Source organism: Platalea leucorodia (genome assembly GCF_965183815.1).
Source record: "Platalea leucorodia genome assembly, chromosome: Z".
Classification (NCBI taxonomy): Eukaryota; Metazoa; Chordata; class Aves; order Pelecaniformes; family Threskiornithidae; genus Platalea; species Platalea leucorodia.
The window spans coordinates 58,227,979-58,243,161 of record NC_138858.1 but is presented as its reverse complement, the minus strand read 5'-3'; the positions used below and the strand labels follow the sequence as shown (position 1 = coordinate 58,243,161).

Here is a 15,183-nt window from a genome sequence, read left to right as displayed (position 1 = left end):
ATAAGTCTTATAAATCTGACCTAATCAAGTAAGTTGCTCAATTTGCACAGACTTTCTCAATTTATTTGCTGATGGCATAGTGTATTCCCAGCTATTAAAACTGGTAGAACAGCACATAGTAAACATCATTCTGCCTATTCCTTCTCCTAACTCACCACTTTCACCTCTAAGAGAAAGATACATCATCCTCTTACCACATCCTGCCGTCCTCCTGATGTCCAAGATAATGCAGAGACAGTTCTGTTTTCCATCCTCCTCTTCGTTCCTCTGCTCCTTTCAGAGTAGCAGCTCTTGGGCTTCCTACTGCTGCTACTCAGCAGAAGATGAAATGATTAAAAATGTGAGCAGGCTCTTCCTACTTCTTCTCTGAGCTCTATGGCCACAGATGCACTACAAGGAATGTACACCTATTTCCAGGAGCAGTTAACACAGGAATTAACTTGTGGTTCCTTACTTTGGAGCCTGGGATGGTCACAAATTCTTAACTAGCTCTTGCCTTACTTTAGTTTCCAAGCAAAGGGACAGGATTCACTTAATTTCTAAATCCTCCCCTCTCTAACTGTCAGCTCTCCCTCTCTGTTACAGTATGTCTTGTCTTGTCATAGCTTGGAAATAAATGCCTCAAAACTTTAGGGGAAGCAATAAAAAACTTTAAAGTGGAAAAAGGTAATAACAACAAACTAAATTAAATAACAAACATTATTTTTAAAAATTGCTTTGTTGCTCCTCTAAAATACCACCCAACAGAAGTTATATAGGATTTCTTAAATTTTGCCCATGGGCAATTGATTTACAGCATAGTCAGTAAATAATCTCTGTTGCTATTTTCATGTGCAGTACATAGATACAGCTTTCTGGGACACAGAAAGTCACTTTCAGAAAGAGTAGAAGGTCATTGGCACAGACTCCTGATGATTACATGCAAAACCCCTGAATATATTGGGAAACCCATGCAAAATCCTAACCAAAACCTCATGCTTCAGTGGGTCAGGCAAGCAGTGATGTTTCTGGTTTTCCTCCCAACAGAGGAAAGGAGGTGGGAGGGGGAACCTCAAACAAAAAGTTTCATTTAGTCTTCATGAAAGCAAATTACTCATCTTAAAGGATTTCTGGCCCTGAAGCTTACAGAAACTCTATGCAGTGATACCACACATGGATCCTAAAGAAGACAAGCATAACTTCTTAAATTCAAGACATGCTCAGATCTCTGAATGCGCACATTTTCAGGAAAAAAAAAAAAGAAACTGAAAACTTACTTATGAAATCTGATATTTGAAAGATACTACACTTCATTAGTAGAACACTGTGTAAGTAAAAAAACAAATCTCCGTATTTTCAAAACTCTTGCTGCAAAATTGCATGTTGCTGGAGCAGTAATTAAGGTCATGCTTTATCATCACTTCAGTATTGCATTACACTATTTCTCCTTGTGGATAAGTATCAACAGGTACATCAAACATTAAAAACTACAGAATTCAACAACGCAGTGATTTTTAAAAAGGCAGGCTTTTAATTTTAAAATCTTTTCAGCTTGCTCTAAACCAGGTACTTTGTCATATCAATTTAGTTCTTCCTTCTATAATGCAAAATACTGCCTGCACTGTTATGCTTTGGGCTGTCTCCAACTAGTCCATAAAAAAAATGTATTACTTGTTTGGAGGGGCAGGGGAAGAAAAAAAGCTCATCTTTTCTAACAAGCTTGTTCAGCAAACAAAGTCTACATCAGCAAACATGTTAGTTATGCTAAGATTCTGACTAAAGGTTTTATTCTTTTCTACTATGTCTCCCTAATCTTTCCATGCATTTCAAATTCCTTCTGAGCAAGAAAATAATTCAATTCTATACAGAAAATGTATTTGCTGTTACTAAAGAAAGAGAGTACACAATGCCGTTCATGTAATTTAGAATCAGTTTCTACCCACAGTAAGAAAACATACACTTATAACCTTCACTGAGCTTAGAAACAAGGATAACTAGCCAGTGGAATTGCAGGGAAATCAGAAGTCCTACTTGAGAGCATTTTGCTTTCATTTCACCATGATTTCACCTACCACCTTGGAGCTGTGGCATAGGGATGGCAGAGGGAATTAAAGTCCTCATAAAAAAAATCAAGTGAAGCACAGAACACCTGAGAAAAACCTTGGAATCCACCACTCCAAAAGTTACTTGTCATCTTAAAAAAAATCCAATCTACCAACAAATTGCAGTTCCCAGCACTATTAGTTGTACATGCAAAAAGATGCAGAGGTTCCAAATGCACTCACATGCAACAAATTGGTTGAAGTCCCCAGTTTCTATGAGACTTCCACTGGTAAAACTAAAGGTTCAGTGGCTGTAGCTGAAGCACTCCTCTCCAGACAAGCAGGATCCAACGAAAGAAAACATATTTCCTTCATAAAGGGCTAACAAAAGCCTGACAGATTTCCCAGCTCTGTGGCTTTTCTATTACTGCTTCATATGAATGCAAGGTCATGCCCACGTCTTTCACTTGTGGAAGGAAAATCTTGAACCAACAGAATCTTTTAAGAATTATCGTTTTTACCCAGACAGAAATATGATCAAAATTAGAGCTGTACATGAGATTCCATGGGCTCATTAAAAGTGTGTGCCAACTTTTTCATTATAAATAGGACTAAAGCATGGCTGTAAATATTTGCTTTGGATGGAAACATCCATGGAAACATTATGTGCCCTATTATGAATTTTCAAGCTGTATGTGATTTTCAATCACTATGCAGAGAAGCAGGAGACACAGGAATCATTGAGAACTGTACAGAAGAGAGTGAGCTTGAATAATTTCAAAAAAATTTAGGGATTTTACTCATTCACAATAGTGGCTTACATGTATTCCATACCCTCTTACAAGTATTTTAGTTGGATCCACAGGAATTAATACCTACAATCAAAGGTTGTTGATACAGCAGCTCATAAGACAACAAAAAAATACTACTTCAGTTATGGTGCAAAGTTAACATTCAAATAAGCTGCTGAAAGTTTAAAAAAAAAAAAAATCAAATTAAATATAATATACTTCAGTTTCAGCCTTCCAAAATTGCAACTGATGTTTTTGTACTTTCACCATTTGCGATTTGAAGTGTCTTAATTTGAAAGGAAAGAATTTCACAGTTTTGGACCTTGCCAAAGCAGTGCACAGGTTTTGGTTCACTTCTCCTGATGAACAATGAGAGCTGTGCAGCTAAACTCCCACCTCTCTGTGGATTATGCATATATATTCCTCACTATGTTTCCTAGTGGCCTAAGTGACACTCTTGCAACAGTATGTGGGAAACTCAGATTTGCTTCATAATCCTTTTAGCACCAAAGAAAACAATGAAAAAGTCATGAACACTATAGCTAGAAGTTGGGAAGAGGAAAAAAAAAAAAAAAAAAAAAAATTCCTCCAAGGAAGTAACAAGGAGAGATGAGAAAGCCGAGAAGCACATGCTTCCTCCTTCCCCCTGCCCCTCCTTACTGGCATTACATAGCTTCAGACCTACTGCAAACCTCTCCATCATTATGACCATGTGCTCCCTTTACCATTTTAAGAAATTTGCAAAAGGGCAGGCTAGTACAGTCCTAAGGACAACATTTCAACTGCATTAAACCAAACTAAGTGAGAAAGCTCTTAGAGAAATGCTAGTGCTGCATTTTTTATATATCCTTGTAACTGGTTTTTCATCATAACACAATATGGTACAATACAAAACCATACACAAATGAAGGGATGATGGAAGCATATACAGCAGCAATATACATGTAAAGCACTTCAGCATTAACTCTGAGCATCATAAGTATCACAGATATCTTAATTATTAAAAAAAAAAAAAAAGCAGGAACACCAAAGGACAGACTTAAAAGTGATGACCTTACTATGTCAATCAGATCAAATCTGAATTTGAGGTTCATAGAGGGAGGTTTTAATCAATATCTAGAGCATATTTTACCCCCTTAAGAAGCTTTTACTTATGTTAGTATGCACCTACACAGAGTCCATTTATTCAGAGCCCCATGTCAGAGGGAGTACATTGATCACTGCTAAGGCATATGAAGTGTATATATCTCTCTATACAATAATTACTCCTTGTTTACACCAAAAAAGCAATTGCTGTTCACTGCAAAATTTTAACTGTCTCTTTTTACAGTCCACTGTTTCCTATTGCTCTGTTTTGAACTAAGTTTCACCCTTCAGCAATGTACTGGTTTTGGCTGGGATAGAGTTAATTTTCTTCTTAGTAGCTCCCATAGTGCTATGTTTTGGATTTGTAAACAAAACTGTTGATAACACACCAATTTTTTAGCTATTGCTGAGCAGCGCTTACACAGTGTCAAGGCCTTTTCTGCTTCTCACACTGTCCTGCCAGCAAGCAGGCTGGGGGTGCAAAAAAACAAGTTAGCACTGCTACAAGACAGATGTCATGACTTTCTCACTTAAATTAATGAATTCAGAAGACAAAAGGGAATAATCCAATAGAAAAAAGTACAGGAAGAAAAATTAGGAAAGGTGAAGTATTGCTACGAAAATCTGTGTATCATACATGTGCCTCGCCTGCTTTTTAGAGACAGAACAGAAGCAATAGGTAGGCTAACAGCATGTCCTTAATTCCCATGATGCTGCAAGACTACATATGCACATTTTTAATAGATCAAAACCAGAGACATATATGCATATATACGTTTATATGCTGAATGCAATAATTTAAAAAAAAAAAAAAAAAAAAAAAAACACAACAGGAACTTTAAAGCCACTTGTGCTTCCTGTTGATAAAGATCCTAAACCAGCATTTTCTAGTCCTTTTAATATTACTTAAGTACAAAAAAAAAAAAAAAAAAAAAAAAAAGAGAAGAGCACACATTGACTCAGACAGAACAATCCCCCAAAAACCTAACATAAAACAACCACCTCACTGAACTAAAGTGTGAGCTTTTCTGTTTCAGCTAAGATGTCACCTTCCTTCACTGATACAGATTATGGCACTTCCATTTGGCGTGGTAGTAAAAACCAAGACAGGCTCTGTTGCTTTTTGCAGTGTCATTACTTACATGCAAACATATATGATGACTCTTTGTACAATTTTACTGTAAGGTCTTATCAAAAGGCAGGCACTACATGAAGTCTGTCCATGATTTGAAGTACATCCTAGTGACAAATGCCACTTTGCAAGGCACTTTTATTTCAGGAGACAAGGCTATAAAGCTAAACGTAATCTAACCGGTAGAGGTCTACAAGATCTGTCCAGTTAAGCACATACCGTGGCTTCCACAATTAAGTCATGACAGTCAGACAAAAAATGCATAAAACAGATGCTGGTTTGGAAAAAAAAACTTTTTTCACAATTTTTATACCATCCTAACTTGAAAATGAATAGTTTTTCCTGTATTGCAAAGTAGGATAAACACTGCTTTCCAATCCAAAATAAGCAAGGGAACATAAGTTCCAAGCCATACAAGGTCACTCTCTACTCTGCTTCCTCTCTTCAGCCTGTACTGGAAGGTCTACTTTTGCTGTTTGGTTGGTTGTTTTTTTAATGAATGTGAGATCAAATATTGCAATAGCAAGCACATACACTGGAGCAAAATTCTGCCAACTGGGCTGTATCATAGAAATTAAACAATACATGATTATGTATTTTAAGACCTTCTCTTATCTTAAGTTGCCATAAGAAACAGGAGCTAAGAATGTAATCTCATGTAAGTCACTGTTTATTAATCTTGGGTGCTTCTAAAAGGTTTTCTGAAAGTCTCTTCCTGATTTTTAAGGAAAGCACAATTGCATTTTCTTTGGCAGGACCTCAGGCTGAAGAATCACATGGATGAATTACATTTCAACATTTACCAATTAAATTTATAAGTAGATAGCCAGACTATTATTGATACATCTTTTCAATTCTTTACTTTCATGTCATCAACAAAAAGGAAACATCACGGAAGGGGAAAAAAAGAGTGTGGTTCATTTACTGAGTACTCAAACTATTCAACTGGCAAAAAATGTAAGTATCTTTTTTCATAACTATTTCTCTGGAGGTCAATGGAGATAACTGGAGAATTTAAGGCTAACCAATACAAGCTTAGTCTGGATTTTGATATCCAACACAGATCCAGTCTCATGTCCATTCACATCTTACCAAATATTTTCAAATTTCAGCCTAGTACAAGTTAGGTTTCCACAGTGAAATGGGGGGAAGTGGAGGGAAGGGGAGGGGGTCATTTTGAATAACGCTTTGCTCTTTGGGCACTACTGAGAGAGAAAACCACCTATGAATCCCAACCACATTGAGCCAATGTTTCATCCTCAGCCACTGGTCAAACAAAACACAGAATGGGAAAGAGGGCTCTGAACTTTAATTTTAGAACATGGGGGTTTAGTTTCCTGTTTCCAATATGATCAAGGGTATATTTTGCAATTAAAATGACAGAAGATGTTTAACCACAGGGGTCTAATGAAAAGGTCCTGAGTCTTGGAGACACACAAGAAACACTGATATCTAAATTGCTCCAAAACCCTAGCCAGGTATCATATATCAGCTTTGAAATCAGCTTCATTACAACCACCACCATGGGGGTGAGGGCAGGTCAGATACCAGACACTTTTCAGAAGGTACCCTGGGATCATCTCTTTCATTCATTCTCACCATGGAAAAAGCAGGTGGGACAGCTGCAGACTGCACACAGTGCCAGACCGATCTATACAGCAGATGAGCATGCCCTGCAGGGTTTGTGAAAGGTTTCTGCAGAAATACCAGCAGGGTCACTCTAGAGCCAACACTGAGGGAGCTCCAATCAACAACCTATGCATACAGGCAGCTATTTTGGTCTTGTAAGTACTCTTGGTTGCTTTCCTCAGCAATGTACATATCCTCAGTGACATAACTGTTATTAGAATGGATACACACTTCAAAACACATATGCTGCTACCAGGAAAAGAAAGAAAATGTCAAAATGAGAGAAAAAGATACAACAGAAATAAAAAAGACAACCCTTGGTTCCACTCTAGGTGAAGCCCATTTTTAATCATCAATTTTTATTTAGAAGAGAAGAATTTCTGTAGATCATAGCCCTGTATCATTATACAACCCCTCATATAACAGTTCCGTTCTGCTCCACACATGAGGGTTTTTTGCCTTCATTGATCTTAATCCCACAATAATAATTTTTACAGATGAAAAGTTACCACAATATGGACTACTCTTTCTCTGAAAAGCACCCAAGTTTGGCAAAGACATGATTTAGAATCTACATATTGTTCTTTTCGATAACTCCACACAAATGGCTTTCACTGCTTTATGTACATATGGTGGCAGGGGTAGGGGGGGAGGTGGAGAAACAATCACAAAGAACTTTTAAGTATAAAGGATATTGACCTTCCTGCATTTTAACATCTAGTGTAGCCTCTTCTGTTCCAGGCACCATCCCTCAGCACAGCACTAGCCTGAAATTTTGCCAAATCAATCAATAGAGTTGCCAACAAGTCAGTTGCTGTGATGGAGCTTGCTAGCCTAATCAGTGTATATAATGCAGGACAAACACAGCATTCCTACCACTGCAATGCAGACCACCATCATAGTAGCATCACTGTATTATAATCACAGAAGACAGATATGAAGGAAGATTTAATCTGTTTCCTTCGGTTTTGTTTTTCATTTGTGCAAAGTTAACAGGTTGCATGCTTTTAAATATTATTAGTTCTTATTTTCTTCTCATTTGTATTTTTAATTGCTAAAGTGCATATTTTGATTTTTCAGTTGTTTGTAGAATAGTACTTTACATACAAGTATTCACACTTATGAATACTCAGTTGTGTCAAAAGAGACACCGAGGCCTCATTAATATCTCCATCAATGATAAAAAGCACAAATATAGATAACAAAAGTGACAGCTTATGCATGCTGTATTCACAGTTTCATTTTCTGAAACCCTGCTCTTTATCTTTCTCTTATAACGGTTTACAGCTCAGAAGTAATGAGGCTTCTAAAGTATTCTGAAGCTTTTTGGAATCCCACAAATACAAGCCTGCCTGTTTCCAGAAAGATTGGTTTACATGCATGAAAAACAGTTACAAGTGATTCCATTGATGTGTTAACAGTTCATTAATACTGCAGAAGAAATGGTCAGATTTTATAGAAAAGAAAGGCTTAAATAAAAAACAGTGTTAGGCCCTGAAGTGGTAAGTAAATTAGGCACATTCTTAGTTTTAAACACAGTTGGTTCCCCATAAATGTCAATGGCACTGTGTCAGAAGCGTTACACAAAAATTCCAGTATTTGCAGAATCAATTCCTTCAATGTCAAAGAGTGATAACAACCCAAGAAAAGCTCTCTGCACTTTGCTACGCTTACTAAAGCACAGTGAAACAGACCCCTTCCAACAGCTCGATCAGAGCTTTGATGGGAAAAAAAAATCCCCAAATCAAAAACCACCTTATCTCCACACAAACAACCAAAACTCCAGAAGTGTCTCACATTTCAGTGGAATTAGGATTCCTCTCTCTCAGTCTTCACTAGCTGTAGTAAAGAAGACCACTGCTGCAATACGTTACTACACACCTTGAATAATCCAATAGAAGAACTGGGCACTGAGATCTTCTTTGAACACCTTTTGTGAGACAACCCTCACAATGGAATAAAACATCACCTGTACCCCAGGGAGGCAAACTGAGCAGAATCCAACATACCATATTACTCTGAAATTGCTGTCTCTAATCAACTGGATGAGTTTTCCAGAGCTGTTCCCTCCTCTCCTTCCTCCCCATTTCCTTCAGGAGTCTCTATCTGTCCTCTTTCTTCCTGGCTACAAGGTACACAATATTTTTGTTATTCTTACAATTTAACATTAATATACTTCCACTATTTAAATCAGTACCAAAAATAGTCAAAACACAGCTATTAGAAGGTACATATGTACTCTTTAAAACACTTAGAGACACTTAAAACCCACCTCATAAAAAATGCTAGCATATATTTTAAAAGTTAATTTAATGTTATTTTAAGGTGGTGTTGGACAGAAGTCTAAGCAGTAGCTGCCGTGCATACAAATTTCTCTGATAGACAAAGGAATAATACTGCTCTCACTCATAAAGAAAACTTAATGCTTTTGCTCTTCTACATGATCTTTGCTTTTGTACTTAATGAAAAAAAAATATTGTCCAGTAAAGTTGGAAATTCACTGAACTTCCTTCACTCAAATCACTGGGTGAAGGAAAACTTCAATTATCTGAATGCAGCTGAATTCATCACTACTTTACTACACATAAAGGTAAAATCAGCTTCTTCATAGGTAATTATTATATCAATGCCCAACAAATACGAAAAAAAATATTCTGATCAGTTAAACAAACAGAAGTGTTTTTATCCTAGCTTTTATTAGTTTTCAACATTTTTCTACGGCAGTCCTATGGGGCTTTATCCAGCACATGTGCACATAGCCTCACAAATGTCAAACATGGTTGCTGCACTTTGCATCATCTTCCCAAAAAAGATGGCAAGACAGTCCTGGAATACTTTCACAGGTGGATACTGAGGTCAGCATAAGCTTTCAACATTTTTGACTCATGAGATATACAGATAGTCATTCATTCTACAAGTGGAATACCATCTCCTTAGTGGAAAAGTACTAACAAAAAATCCATGGTGAATATCTATACTCTGATCTTCAGACATTGTTTTAGCAGGGAAAGACATTTTCAGTCTCTTTCCAACTCACAATGCTTGGTCTTGCCAAAAGAAAATGTTTCAAGCAGATCAAGTTATTTCTCTCTTCTCTCTTTATATGTTCATCTGCTTCCTTCATTATTCTGATCATCAAATTGCTTTTCACTTTATAACAGGTGCTGGAGTACTTTTTTCCAGATATGTGGCTAATATACCCACATCCCAGCTTGTACTGTAAAGTGCCAGCAAAAGAAAGCATGTAAGTCTTTCTGTGCATATACATGAACGGAGCCCAGAGAGGGATGATCGCTCTCTCAGCTTACACAGACTGAATTACTGAATTCATTTCTGAGCACCATTGCTAGATAGGGAGTTCATAGAAATGCAGTAAAAGCAAATACATATCCAACTAATTGAGAAAACATGTTCCTGTTTAGCTTAGCTGACACAGGAACACAACATACAGATGCTACAACACAGCTTTGTGGAAAAATACTATCCAGCAACACACACTTGAACAACATAAAACTCACATTTAGAAGCAGATGACATCAGCATTTTTTTCTGTCAGTAATATTTGACTAAAGTAAAATGCTGGGATATGCAAAACATGGAGGGGGGAGGAAAAGACACTGAGAACAGACCTCTTAGATTTTTTTAATCTACTGTCTTACCAAAACAGATTACTCAGTCTGTTGTTTAGGACTGAATAATACAGTTTAAAACAAACAGGAACCCTCTGCTCCATGATGCAATAGTATACAATATTGACAGTTAAGGGTATGCCTGTTGCCCCCAACAGACTTAGGCTATGCATAAATTTATACACTGAACAAAACTAACACAAAGAAAGAAAACATTTCAGAATTGACAGGAACTAGCTGAAATAACTAATTTTGCAAATGACAGTTTTCATTTTGTAAATGACATCATTACCTAACTTGGTTTATTCCTACCTTCTACAAAAAACCCCACTTCTTCCCATGAAAGCCTTTTTATTTTGTTCATCAGTTTAGTTATGTAATTAATTTCAAAGTTTCCATTTGCTGTGCAAAAAAAAAGGATAAAAATAATTCAAAAATGTCATCAAAAGGGAATGTTATTTGCATTTCAGTAGATCATCATGTTATCCCTTCTGCAGTTGTTTATGCATGTCACCTGTCTTAAATGAGAAACACTAATAGCTCACTTCTACCCTTTTCTTTCATTTCAAAATGGAAAAGTTGCATGTTTAATGTATTAAACAGGAAATGGTGAAATGATCTTTCAGAAACACACATAATCTAAAAATAAAAGCAAAAGGCTTGCAAAATGTTTTGTAATATTGTCCAAAAGAGAGATGCCTGAAATTACATGCCATATGCCCTTTAGTCAGTATTTCCTTTTTTTTTTTTTTTTTTTTTAGTGAAACTGTTTAGGTAACAATTGACTAGTCAGAATTAATAAATTCTGCTCATTAATTTGCAGTTCGCAATTCAGAAGAGTTTCAGATCATACAACTTAGAGAAAAAATTATGTGCAACAACAAGGGTCTTCCATGCACTTTTAATTACACCTTGATTATTCATATTTCTGGAAAGGTCTCAAATTAAGAATAGTCATGTAAAATAGAGGAATTTGTCTCAAAAAAATAAAATCTTGCCAGTAACCATTTCTAAAATATTTATTAATTTATAACATTTATAACATTTCAGAGGAAGTTCAGACTGAACATTAGGAAAAGGGTCCTCACTGAGAGGATGGTGGGTCACTAAAACAGGATCCCCAGAGAAGCGGTCACAGCACCAAGCCTGTCAGAGTTCAAGAAGCATCTGGACGACACTCTTAGTCATATGGTTTAGTTTTAGGTAGTCCTGCAAGGAGCAGGGAATTAGACTTAATGATCCTTATGGGTCCCTTCCAACTCGAGGTATTCGATGATTAACTCAGCTATTCCAGGCCTTAAAAATAGATCTGCAATTAACTTCTTGCAGTTAACTGCAATTAAGTTCTTTCAGAGCTACAGGCCTCACACATTGTCTCCAACTAAACTCCTGGGCAGGAGGGAAGACATAACAAAGATCCCTCCCAAAGAGGATTGTACCTAAGTTCCCAGTACAGGGGTGGAGGGTGGGGAGGGTGAAGTCAGAAAAGAAATCTTAAATACTTTTATCTGAGTATTTCCACTGGAGAAACTAGTCAAACAATAAAGACTTCAGCACACCCACTAATATTTCAAGGCAAGGATAAGGGTTTCTTTGACTTTCTTTCTTGACATTCTTTGAAATGAATTAAGACTGTGTTTTTGCTTTTATTTAAAGAAAAGAATATCAAATATTAAATTAGAAAACCAGTGATCTTCTATATCCACTTTAGTGCATTTGCTGCCTTAAAGACTATTTTAAGACACATACCCATTCTGACACAGCTCTATATCAGTAAAGTAAACCAAGAAATTGTTGTCTTGTCAGTTTGACAAATGGACATCAGAGTTCTGAATCCAACTGAAATGCTTTTGGAAAAATCTTAAGATTCAGTTTGTTCCATCTGTTTTACAAGGTTAAAAGCCCCAAAGAACTCAGAGATACAAATGTAATACTGTAAGCTTCCTGTGATGGCCATCTTTTCCTCTGAATTTACACAGCACTCTGCACAGGAAATCAGCATCCAGACTCACAAACAAAACTCATTACTACTGTATAAGACAAAACAAAAAACCTTTCAGTTACCACAAATCACAGTTTATTTGAAAGATTTGATGCCCACAAAAGCTTCCAGATCACCAGCCATGGAAATGAAAACTCTATTAAAAAAGCCAATAGTGTAAGCATCCTCTTCATTTTGGATTTTAACAGCTCCTATTGAGCACCAAACATGCCTCAAAATCATAAAAATAATGAGCAACATCTAGTATTTGCACATTCTCTTTAGTGTCCCTTCCAGCAAAGCCAGTTTTCTGGAGGAAATTTATTGACTAGCTTCAGCTCCACATTTTCTTCCAAACAGTCTCACCATCATCTCTGGGCTTTTCATTTCAGGGAGCAAAATTAGGAAGCTCTGTGCATGAACATTGCTTCTCAGTAGTAGCACAAAGTACCTTTGAGCTGTATGCTCAGGCCCAAACCACCATTTCTTCTAGTTGCATGGATAAAGAGCAGAATTTTTTAAATGTTTTGTTGCACAATGTAGTAACAGTATTATGTCAAACAGACTCATGATAGCAACATGATGGCTGTCTCTGTCAAAGGGAATGAACTTAGCAAGATGACTCAAAAAAAAAATTCTCCCCAAAACTGCATTACTATTAAAGACAAGGTGTTTTTACCATGCATACAGGAATGAAGATTACATTCCTGTGATTGTAATAAGCTGTAGTTGAAAAATTTTCTACTAAGGCCAGGATTAAGTACAAAACCAAAACATCAACTGCTTGTACAAACTGTAATTTTAACATGACAAAAAAAAAAAAAAAAAACCCTCCATAGAAGTGTAATTAAAAAAAAAAAAGGAATGAAGGAAAAGGTCCATCTTGCTAGTTAAATCAACAGAATATGCACAGAGCTCATAACCTTTGGATTCTAAAAACAGCAGCATATAAAGGATATGGAATTTTTAGTGTATTTGAGAAGAAGGAAGCACAAGGCAATGACAATATATTTCTGAGGTGAAACAGAAGATTTACTGCCTGGGGTTTTTCTGAATTTGGCAGAAGTTTTGTACTCTGAATTGGCGGGTCACTGAGGAGTTAAAAGATAATGCAGCAAACTGCCTCGTGCTTTAGCTATGGCTACCCAGCATGCTTGTCATTTAACAGACCAAATCCCACCTGTAATAAAAGCGCTGCATTTTCAACAGGAAGGCTGTTGTTTTACCCAGTGTCTTGTCCTAATTCCATATTTGGCTATTGTCTTGTGTGTAACCAAACATATTTTAGTTTCAGTTTGATCTGAGAGTTTCATTTCCTCCTCTGTCCTGGACCAGTAGAATGTGTTACCAATGCAGCGGCAGTAGTAACATGGACTTCATATGGCTTCATTTCAGTCACAAGTGGAGAATGCACACATACTGTTATATCACAATGTCAACAAACGCTCCTGTACGCTTCTCTCAAAGCTGCAACCACATCGTTATTTCAAGCACTTCAGTCAATGCACGGACAGTTCTGAAAGGTTTCTGGCTCCGAGGAACACCCTGAAACATTGTTTCAAATACCCTAGAGCCTTCTGTATTTTATTTCTCCTTTCACTCACTGGGAGGACAGACAGTGTTTAGAGTAAAAACGGCATAAACAGAGGGTCTGGTTCCTCCTTCCCATCAGAGAGTCACGATGGCTTTGGCACTCCGGACGCACATAAGGCTCCTTCGTCAGAGCAAAACATAGCGAGAACACACCTTGGTGTAGAAGTTGCCCCGGCTTCCTAGTGTCCGTTATCTGCCACCATGAGACTATAGCCAAACAATAAAAAGCGCAACAGTACCGAAAAAGAGAGGACCGTCCTCTCACTTTCCTAGTTAAAGACACGTGTGGCTAATTAACCCAAATAAAGCAACATCTGAGATAATTTCCAAGCCGCGGACCACTGGGGCTGCAGGACTAAAAAGCCTCCCCTATTCCTCTGGGCAAGCAGCTCCCACCGGGAGCCCCAGCTGCGGCCGGGCCCTGCGGCGTGGGGGCCCATCCGGGAGCGCCTCTGCCAGGAGGCAATGCAGGCCTCCCGCGGGGAGGCCGCGCGTCCCCGGCCGGGGCTCCGCCGCCAGCTCGTGGTGCGCCCGCTGGCAGCGCGGCGCTGCCGCGGTACTCACCGCTGGGAAACGGCTCCATTTTCCTCCCAGAGTCCGCCCTCAGCCCGCGAGAGACAAGCTCTGGCGAGCGAAGAGGAAGACGACGCGGAGGCACAGCCACGACTCTTCACTCCTCCTCCAGCCGCCGCATGCTCCCAGGACTGGCGCTGCCTCGGGCTCCGCCGGGCTGCTGCGGCCCCTCGCGCCGCAGTCACTGCCCCCCAACCCTACACCGCCCCTCCAGCGGCCGAGGGCACAGCAGGCTCAGCCCGCGGCTCCCTGCTCAGCAGCTTTTTCAGGGGCGCGAGCTCACCCCAAACATCTTCTGCCCCGGCCTCGGCGCCTGCTTCCCTCTCACCCCGGGGCTGGGCCACGCTGCACCGCCCACTCCTGACACAGACCCGCCTCCCCGTCCGCCTCACGCCCGGGGAGGCCAGGGCAGGCTCTCGCCCAGCCGCAGCCCCCTACGCGGCTCTCCGAACCGGGGGAACGAGCGTCGGGATGTCGGTCCGCTGCCCTCTGCTCGCCTGGGCTACTTCGGGCATGTCAGCCGCATGCCGGCCGCCGCCCTTGTCGCTGCAGAGGCGGAATGACTCGGCCGCGGTGGGATCCGGGCGCTGCCCCGCAGGCCTCCGTGTGGCTCTCGGATGCCCCAGCCCGCTGCACAGAGGCCCCGCAGGCGTCTGACGGCCCTGGCAATGCCGCCGCGCCAGGCCAGCTTTGCCTGCATCTCACCGCCGTGCTCCGTCTGTCGCGATTTACCCTTAATTTTTATTTT

The 15,183-nt window shown here is 39.2% G+C and overlaps 1 protein-coding gene across 5 annotated transcripts in view; it reads right to left on the bottom strand.

Annotated features, from left to right (window-relative positions):
* The window catches only part of LNPEP (leucyl and cystinyl aminopeptidase), a 69,288-nt gene extending 54,537 nt beyond the window's left edge, over positions 1 to 14,751 (bottom strand). For 3 of the 5 annotated variants that reach the window (XR_014230732.1, XM_082336918.1, XM_082336922.1), the window contains exon 1: positions 14,427 to 14,751. Coding sequence is in view for 2 of the 5 variants with exons in the window: in XM_082336918.1 (XP_082193044.1) it covers positions 14,427 to 14,445 (19 nt within the window). In the remaining 3 variants the exon portion in view is untranslated. Of the gene's footprint in view, positions 1 to 8,668; positions 8,785 to 13,449; positions 14,312 to 14,426 lie in introns of those variants that run through there. The other 2 variants (XM_082336919.1, XM_082336920.1) reach the window with 2 other exon arrangements.
* Positions 14,752 to 15,183: the final 432 nt, after the last annotated feature.